This window comes from Bombina bombina, chromosome 5, assembly GCF_027579735.1.
Source record: "Bombina bombina isolate aBomBom1 chromosome 5, aBomBom1.pri, whole genome shotgun sequence".
Lineage (NCBI taxonomy): Eukaryota > Metazoa > Chordata > Amphibia > Anura > Bombinatoridae > Bombina > Bombina bombina.
In genome coordinates this window covers 495456901-495466717 of record NC_069503.1, presented here as the reverse complement: position 1 = coordinate 495466717, position 9817 = coordinate 495456901, and the positions used below count along the sequence as shown (strand labels likewise).

Genomic DNA, 9817 nt, shown 5'->3' with positions numbered 1-9817 from the left:
TACTTGTTGATCTAGTACTCGAATATTATGACAATATTTATGGTAGTCGAGTCAAGCAAACCCCAGGCGCTCGTAAGAAGATTATTTGGGAGAAAATTAGTGACGCAGTGAGTGCTCAAGGACCCACTAAAAAAGATATCGAGTCCTGCAAAAAAAAGGTTCAACGATATCAAGCGTCAAACTAAATCCAAAATTGCCAAAGAAAAGCAATATGCCCGAGGTACTGGAGGCGGACAACCTTATGTCGCAGATTTGACAGACTTTGAAAGAAAAGTTTTACAGAGGCTTGGCACGGAGGTCATTGAGGGCATAACCGATGACTGTGATAGCGATATTCGTGGTAATTATAAGTTATAAATTAATATTTATATTGTTTTCTTGTCTGCTCCAAAATTATTTCTCTTACGTTCATGTTTTACAAAATTGGATTCTGTTAACGGAATCTTGATTGTACAATTTTTGCTTTACTGTTCCTTTAAAATAGATTTATGATTTACATAACTTCTCTCTGTATCTATTTTTTTAAAGTTCCAGTGAACAAAAAAGGAAAGCATTCATGATGGAGCATGAAAAACATTTTAAATTATCTAATATGCTCAATTTTTTTTCATATTGCTTAATGTATTTTAAAAAAATAAGGCCTACATGGCACAGTAAAATGAAACCCAAATGTTTGATTTTGAAAGGGCATGCAATTTTAACCCACCTTTAATTTAGTTTTTTCATTATCTAAATTGCTTTATTTTCTATATATTCTTTGTTGAATAACATATATTGATATTAGAAATACACGCTAGCTGTTATTTCTTCAACAAAGGAGAACTAACGAATGAAGCAAAGTAGATAATAGTAGTTAATTGTAATTTCTTTTTTATTGTATTCTCTATTGGAAACATTTGAGAAAGATGTTTTTAGAGACCTTTTCATTTGTGTATATTAAAGCAAGATACAAATCATAGTTAGAAAATGTTATAATGGGAGTACATTTAACTATTAATTAGCATTTCATAAATTGCACATAAACTTTTAATTTTATTGATTGTATTAATTTAAATTTGTATTTACTAACTCCTAGGTGGTTCAGTTAGAGCGTCAACCTCTGCATCTGTCCATACCCCATCTACCTCTTCATCAGAGAGACCACGTCCTTCAACTTCTCAGCCTCAGAACGTAAGACAACAACAACATGGGCAATATTTACGGTCAACTACAAATACCAGCCACAGCCTATCGTCTGCAGATACTATTCCAGATGTAAGGAGCAGTACACCAGATACAGCTGTTGGAAGAAGCTCTGGTATGTATCTTTAAACCACTTATATATACACCTTCTAAATTTTTGTTTATAAATTAGATATTAATGTTTAATTTTAATTTTTACAGCCGATGTTGGACGTCTCTTCAGAGCCATGGTGACCGAATCAGCACCACTTTTTGATGGTAAGTTACTTTTTAAAGTAAATATCGGATGAGAAGACAAATAATTATGTTAGAAACTAAATTGAACCATTTAAACTTTGATAGTTATTCAAACTGTAATACTGTGAGATTGATGTATTTTATATGAAAACAGTTGTAGTAAGGAAGGTATTTAATCTTATTGTAAGATTCCAACATGAAAGTATAACATGACACTATAAATTTCTCTTGTATAGTAACCCCTCTAACCATTAATGTTTGAATAAATTTCGATCTGCATCTTTTTTTTGGAAATTAATGCTAATTTTTTTTTATTTTTTTTTAGATATCGCCGAGGAGGACGATTCATCAAGAGAGGTGATTCTGAATCTTGTTCCAGTTCCAGCACCAGAGGGTAGATCGCCAGAAAGTGGAAGCCTGACTCCTGACCTAACACAGATGGCACAAGATCAGGATTTGGACATACATGAGCCTGTTATAAACCCCCGTAGTGATGAGGAAAATACTAATTCACCACCTGATCATGGAGTTCAAGCACAGGGAATTGAACTATTGGAACAACCACAAGCTATTGTCCAAGAGCAGGCACCTTTGGAAGATGCAGGTCTTAACGAAATGTTAAATCTTGCCAGAGGATATAGAGCAGACAGTAGACAGGTCCAGGAAATTTTGTCTGGACATTTAGAAAGATTTGACACTTATAACCAGCAACGGTTGGAACTGGACCGTGAAATCTTTAACTGGCAAAGAGAAATGGACAGGGAAAGGAACCTACATATAAACAGGGCCTTGACAATAGCTGAAGACAACATGCGAATGGCTCAAAATACTATGCAAACTTTGTTAGAATTGATTAGAGATAGACATCAGAGCCAAGAGTTGCCAGATCCAAAAAGACCACGGTTTAATTAGTGCATTGTTATGGACAATTTTAAAGTTATTATTATTGTTTTGTTGTTGACAAAGAATATATTGTTATTTTTACATAGTTTTATTAAAGTTTATCCTGTTTTTATTTAATTTTCTTGTTTATTTTTAAAATTTATTTAAAATAAGTTAAAATGTATTGTACACACAGACAAATGTAAGTAAAACAATTATAATTTTTATTACATCCAAAATATTAACAAAATTGAATCAAAATGGCATTATAGAAAGTAGTGCTCATGGCCAATACAGTATTTTTTGGGGTTTTGAATAAACTTTTTAACATACCAAAAAATGACAATTTTGGTGGCCTCAAAAAAACCCCCCAAAAAAAACAAAAAAACTTTTTTTTATTTAAAATGCAATCATTGATTATCTGTTTTCCACTACATAAGTATTGTAGAGATTCTGAACCTGTGTATTTAAATTCATTATAGTATCCATTATTTGTTTAATATCTTCACAGACAGAGGATTGAACTTGTGATACAACTGGTACACTGGAATCTAGAGAAGGGACAAAAATTAGAAAAAAAATTAAGGATTATGAGAACATGTTTAAAATAAAAACAGATTATTTATAAGCAGGTAACAAAATTGTATTACCATTTTGGTTAGAGGCGGTATTATCCATAGATCTACTTGTCTGTGTAGATTTAGAAACCATAGATATGTCCCAGTCGTTATCAATATCAGAAATATTGGTTGAGTTTTTCTCACTACTTGCATCTGGAATATATATTTAGAAATGGAGGTATGTATTTTGGTATTGATTTGACTATAAGCTATAATATAGTAAATCAAAAATTTATAAACAATTACCTAGTTGAATTGAGGGTGAAGTTAATGACATCCTTTCAGGAGCATTATTTGCTTCATTGTCACTATCTATGAAAGATTAATAAAGAATTCTATATAAAAAATTGTAAGTAGAAAAATGGTAATGGTACAAAATATAAGAAAAATACCTTCTGTAGAAGATATTTGTATTATTCTTGTGAACCTTGTTTTCTTCTTTTTCTGCAAACTTTTATTGGTTTCTGTAAATAACACAACAAGCTAATCATGATTAAATTTAACAGTTGTATAACTATAGATATGTAAACCATGGTTCTATTGTACCTTGAGGTGTATGAACGACAGTTAGGCGCCTGACACCTCCTTTATGTGGGGACAATTGTCTGTCAAGCAAAGACAGTGGCAAGGGTGGGGATCTAGCCTCACTTCTAGGTGTCAAATTTAGAATAGGCCTTACATAACGTGGAGGAGGAGCACCACAAATATTTTCTTTCTTCTTATCTGAAATAGAAAATTTGTACATATGTTTGTTTAAAGTTTCTTAGTTTTAAAATGTGTTATTTAATAAAGTTTTCAATTTTCGTGTGTTAGAATGTTTATAGTGTTTCCATTTGTTTTAAATTAAAATGGACATGAAAGTGATATGGTACACCTATTTATTCTTTCAGTTCTCATATTGATGATGAACTTTGCATAGAATTTATAATGTAAAAGAATAACAAAATTATATTGCAGTAAGAAACAGTATGGACATGAAAGTGATCACTATGGTACACTGAAACCTAATTATAATTTCAGATCTCATATTGAGGATGGACTTTGCATAGAATTTATAATTTAAAAGAATAAAAAAAATAATATACCATTAAGAAACATTATGGACATGAAAGTGATCAATATGGTACACTGAAACCTACTTATAATTTCAGTTCTCATATTGATGATGAACTTTGCATAGAATTTATCATTTAAAAGAATAACAATTTTATAAACTTACATGTCCTTAAAAGGCTCCTAATAGATTGGTAATATAGTGGTTCTCGACGTTTAACATCACTGTATCGTCTCAAACATTGACGCCTGGTCCTTTTAATTTTTGATACACGATACATTCTACGTATCATTTCATAGATAGTTTTGTCCCTTTCATCTTGAATGACCCCCCGGACACCCCCTAAGCGTTTGGGAAAATATCTATCCATTACATACACTAGAATTATCATTTCCCCAGATGTGAAAGGTGCAATTCTCTTCATCCTCCCTGGTCCCATAGCAAATTTCTAGATGGGTGTGTCAAATCCCAAAATGTTCTCAATATCGCGTTATTCACTGTCTCTATGCAACATTATTGTATATTTGCTAAATTGTGAGAATTCTTTGGATACAATTATAAAAAAGTTGTATTATTTATTGCCATTCTCAAGTAATGATAAATGTAAATGAAGTTTGATGTATATATTTTATTGTGTAATAGAGTTATCAATAGTGTAGTGTAGTTTTTTTTGTTATGTAGGACAGTCATATAATTATAGATCTTTATGATTATTTGGTTTATATAGTTATTGTGCAATATGTTGGTTTTAAATAAAAATTAAAGTTTTATTAAAAAACAATATCCAATGTGACTGTTTATTATAATTTGTTAACTTATAAAAATAAAAACAAATACAAAATCACACAAGTATATGATGAAAAAAAAAAAGATTTTATTCAGAAAGTGAAAATTTAGTTTTTTATTCAAAAGACCAAAAAATAGAAGTCCTGTGATTACAATCTTTTGATGAAATCAATCCTTAAAATAGTTCTCTGCGACAAAATTTTGGCATTAATAGCCTGTCTTGTTGGTGCATCATTACAGATGACCTCAGGGAAGTTCTCAAATGATATATCATCTTCATCAATTTCAATTCCTCTTCTTATTGCAATGTTATGCAGAATGCAGCATACAAGAATAATTTTTGCAACCTTCTCGGGAGCATACTGCATGACACCACCTGAGTGGTCAAGACAACGAAAGTGCATTTTTAACAATCCAAATGCTCTCTCGATGATTCCTCTGGTGGATCTGTGTGCCTCGTTGAATTTCACCTCACATCTTCTTCGAGGATTGTTATAGGGTGTGAATAACCATTCTCTACTGAAATAACCAGCGTCCCCTATGAAAAAAATTAAAAAGGATTAACATTTCAAAGATGATAAAGACGATAATTTCAATGAAAATTAACTATTTTTTTAGTTAAATCTATCATAACAATGCATGACATAAACTACGTTTGACAATTATAATAATACTGTAACATAACATCCCTAAAATATAATTACCTAACAGCCATCCTTCAGGCATCTCTCCCTCCTCAAACTTCCGATATAACCCAGACTGACGCAAGATATACGAATCATGGCAGGATCCAGGGAAGTTGGAACGGACACTGATTATTTTCATGTTATGGTCACACACCATCTGAACATTGAGGGAATGGTACTGTTTTCTGTTCCTGAAAACTTCCTCACGTTCTCTGGATGGTTTGACTGCAACATGGGTGCAATCGATGGCTCCAAGTACATTGGGCATTCCGGCCATTCTATAAAAATTAGACTTCACAGATTGCCACTCTTCTGGAGTCGATGGAAGGCACACGTACCTTGGAAAGACGACCATCAAAGCATCAATAACTTTGGTTAGGTGCCTCGAAAAAGCAGACTGGCTGATGCCAATTATAACGCTAGACACAGCTTGGAATGAACCGGTGGCAAAAAAGTGTAAGGCTGCCAACAGTTTTAATAGTCCGGGTATGGCTTGTGATCGCGCTGTCATTGGTTCAAGGTATTCTGCTATTTCATTGTAAAGTTGCATAATAGCTTCTCTATCCAAACGGAATCTCTGGATAATCTCTTGATCAGAAATGCTTTCCAAACCCAAACGTGGAAGGAAAACTCTAGGGACTCTAATTCTTCTACCTCTCCTTCTCTGCAAGTTGTTAACCGGTGCCTGTATAGCCCTTCTTCCTCGTAATTGAATTAATCGGAAAAGAAACATGTGTAAAACTGTCTCCATCTTCATTCACTGATCCAAAAACCAATAATGCTACAATAGTAGTCTAGTCCTTTCACTAAAGTACTTCTACCTGGCGTCAGGTTGATACCCCCTATAGTTTTCTATTGTATTCGCTACCTAAATGGTCGCGAAGCAAATCACGCGAAGTTACAGTGAAAGTTGGAGCGGGCGGATTAGTTGTAACATTCATAATTTCCGATTACAGCGAATTTACGTGCGATCGAACATGTAGTAAGTGGAAAAAGGCTTCGGAACGATGAGTTGAGTAAAATTACGATCGCTGATGAAAAATAGTGGTTTTTCGAGCAGATCGCAGATTGATACATACGAGAAGCAGATCGTGAGCGAATTTTGACGCGGAAATACAGACGGACGGTCACTTCGAAGCTTAGTACATGGCGCCCTATGTGATGCCACCTCTCTCTCTGTGATGCCACCTCTCTCTCTGTAATGCCACCTCTCTCTCTGTAATGCCACCTCTCTCTCTATGTGATGCCAACTCTCTGTGATGCCATCTCTCTCTCTCTGTGATGCCACCTCTCTCTTATGCCAACTCTCTGTGATGCCATCTCTCTCTCTGTGATGCCACCTATCTCATTGTTATGCAGCTCTTTCTGTGATGCCACCACTCTAATACATATGTATTCTCTGTTTAAATTCAGGTTATCACACATAATATTCTGTCTCTTATTGTCTCAATGTCTCACTGGAACATATACTGTTTGTGAAATGCCTCCAGGTATCAGCAACACGGTACCAGTTAGGCTTGTTACCTGACTCAGGAGCCATTGTAGTTGTGTTAATTTTCTCTAAAAAAAAAGCATTAAATGCTGTATTACATGGTGTGTTTTATTATTGTTATTTTTTTTTAAATGCATTTAACTAGACAAGTTATAGAGACCTGTCCTTCACCAATACAGTTGTAGGAGTTGTCATTATTGGCCACTATCTCTCTCTCTCTCTCTCTCTCTCTCTCTCTCTCTCTCTCTTTTCTCTCTCTCTCTCTCTCTCTCTCTCTCTCTATATATATATATATATATATATATATATATATATATATATATATATATATATATATATATATATATTGGAGTAGCCGTGTTAGTCCAGAGATTTAGATATCAAAATAACAAGAGTATTGCATTGAGCAATTATACTTTTTTTATTGGACTAACTATACATTTATAAATGTATAGTTAGTCCAATAAAAAAAGTATCATTGCTCACTGCAATACTCTTGTTATTTTGATATATATATATATATATATATATATATATATATATATATATATATATATACATATATATATACTGTATGTGTGTATATATATATATATATATATATATATATATATATATAAACAAAATTAAAGTATAAATCACTCTTAGGAGTGATAAAATACCCAAAAGCTGCGCTCTCTAAGAGTTTAAATAACTCACATATAAGTAATAAATGAACGAATATACCACATATATAGTAAGATTTTACAAACACTTGAACTCAATATCAATTCTATGCAGTATATACAATTTTGAACAAACCTTAATACTGTAATTTGCTAGTATATTTGAAAAAAGGATATATGATGGCCCCACACAGTGATCTAGGTAGGTACTGGCTGCTGTTTTCACAAACACATCCGTTATCCCACGGATAGAAAAAAAGATCTGAGGCAAAGATAAGAACAGAAAAGCGCACAAAAGTACCTACATAGTGCAAATCAGTTTTATATTTTTAAAAAACACACATAAACATATACAAAGTGAGCCCCTTCAGGGTGTCTACTCACAAGAAATGCCCTCAAACAAAATGAGGTATGTACAGGCTCCAAACAGTTAAATGTTCACGGCAGTTCTGGTTGTTTTTGCAGTCCCTGCTTGCTCAATGCTGAATGGGTGTCCCAGTTCCCAAGATTGAATATACGGGTTACACACTTAGGTATGTCCTCACTCAGCGTGGGCTGAGTATAGATTGTCCCAAATAGAACCGCTGCAAAATGCGGCTAATAATGTTTGAAGTTACCGCTCCCTCGGAGCTGCTCAATCAGCTGTTTCACTGATGTCGAGACGCAAGGTGGGCAAGGGGTGAAACGTACGTTGGCAAGCTCCCAAAGAAGTCACACTGACTGACCCTAATAAGCAGTCCCCAAGTAAAGTTGCACCATTTCAGCGAGCACCGCAACTAAGGAGTATCAGTTTACCTGCATGAGTCGGTTCCTGATTAGAAACAAGATACAGCTGACAACCTCAAAGTTGGTAGAAGCAAGGGAGGAGTGAGCAGCGATTTACAAGCACCCTGGAGGTATCCCTGAGAAATAGGGAGGCAAGACACCACAGATTGGAAACAAAAAGCGAAAAGCTAACCGGAGTAAAAGTGGAAGTCTAAAAGCTATCCCGGATGCAGTGCACGGCCTGGTTCTGTGCATATCTGTCTCTAATCGCTTGCCTTGGATGGTATACAGCCCAGGAGAGGTGAGGAGACACTGAGTTAAGCGTGGCTGTTGGAATACAAATCCGCATAAGGTCTGACAACAACAATCCGTCACTTTGGAGCATTAAAGCCCATATCGGTAAGGAGAGCAATACCGACTGACGGACATTGCCGTGGAAATGGTAAAGTGAACTTTAAATTTCTTTCTCGTCATTCTGAGGAACTGGTGCATCCAAAAAATAATGGTGCAATATTATTAGATGTAATTATGACTATGCTAGCACAGTTTCACTATGCATAATTTCGCCTTTATATCTACTAAGGGGACTGTTCTAATGTTGCAACATATGTTTGTTACACTTTTTGCTACATTGCTATAATCTGTTGGATAACATTTTCTCTGCAGTATGTAATACTGTTTGTTGTGTATATTTGTGGTTGTATATATCTATTCACCACATTACCAATTGATTATAGTTTCAGACTGGCCAGTCAAATGTGATTTTCTGCATCCTTTTTTTGTGTATGTCTATGTTGTGTAGGTATACTGCCCATTGATAGGGCTGGATTCCGCCATTTTTTAGATTTTGATTCTGAAATAAATTTATATTAGACTATTTTCAAAAAAAAGAGTGCTGCAATCCCTTTTCTTTATACTTGAGGCTGATGAAACGACCGGAAGGTCGAGAAACGCGTTGCTGTTTCTATTATTTACCAGTATTTTAAACAGTTTTTAATAATAATTTTAAATAAACTGCTTTTACGATACCCCCGCTCTCTGCCTACCATCAATTGATCTTTTGGTTGGTTCGGTATCCTGCCATTCACACCAAGGACTCCGAGCCAGTAGTCCTCCCACAGACGCTGTGGGTCTCTGACGTTGTGATTTCCCGCTGCCGCGGATTGGACCACTGGAGTGCCGGAGCCATTTTCCCATTGGACCGTCTGGCGGATGACTAAGGTTCCGTCCTGTCTAGTCTGGCATACGTTTATGCCATCTCACTTGTGAGTACCTTGCCATCTGTGTGTGCTGTTCGTTCTATCCTGTACCCATTGTGACACCACGATACTGTCCCATAAGGTGCCTCTCTTTTTCTGCTCCTACAGATTTACAGATTATACCTAGTATGGCTAGAAAGACAGAAAGTGTTACAAAGGTCTGAATGCAGGGGGAGGATGGGGTTGTCA

At 34.9% G+C, this 9817-nt stretch overlaps 1 protein-coding gene across 1 annotated transcript; it reads left to right on the top strand.

Moving 5' to 3' along the window:
• The first annotated feature begins 948 nt into the window (after positions 1 to 948).
• On the top strand, positions 949 to 2439 carry LOC128659392 (uncharacterized). Its single transcript, XM_053713044.1, has 3 exons — positions 949 to 1297; positions 1384 to 1440; positions 1745 to 2439. Exons 2-3 carry the CDS (start codon positions 1410 to 1412, stop codon positions 2329 to 2331), a joined length of 618 nt encoding a protein of 205 aa, XP_053569019.1. The 5' UTR covers positions 949 to 1297; positions 1384 to 1409; the 3' UTR covers positions 2332 to 2439.
• The last annotated feature ends 7378 nt before the right edge of the window (positions 2440 to 9817 follow it).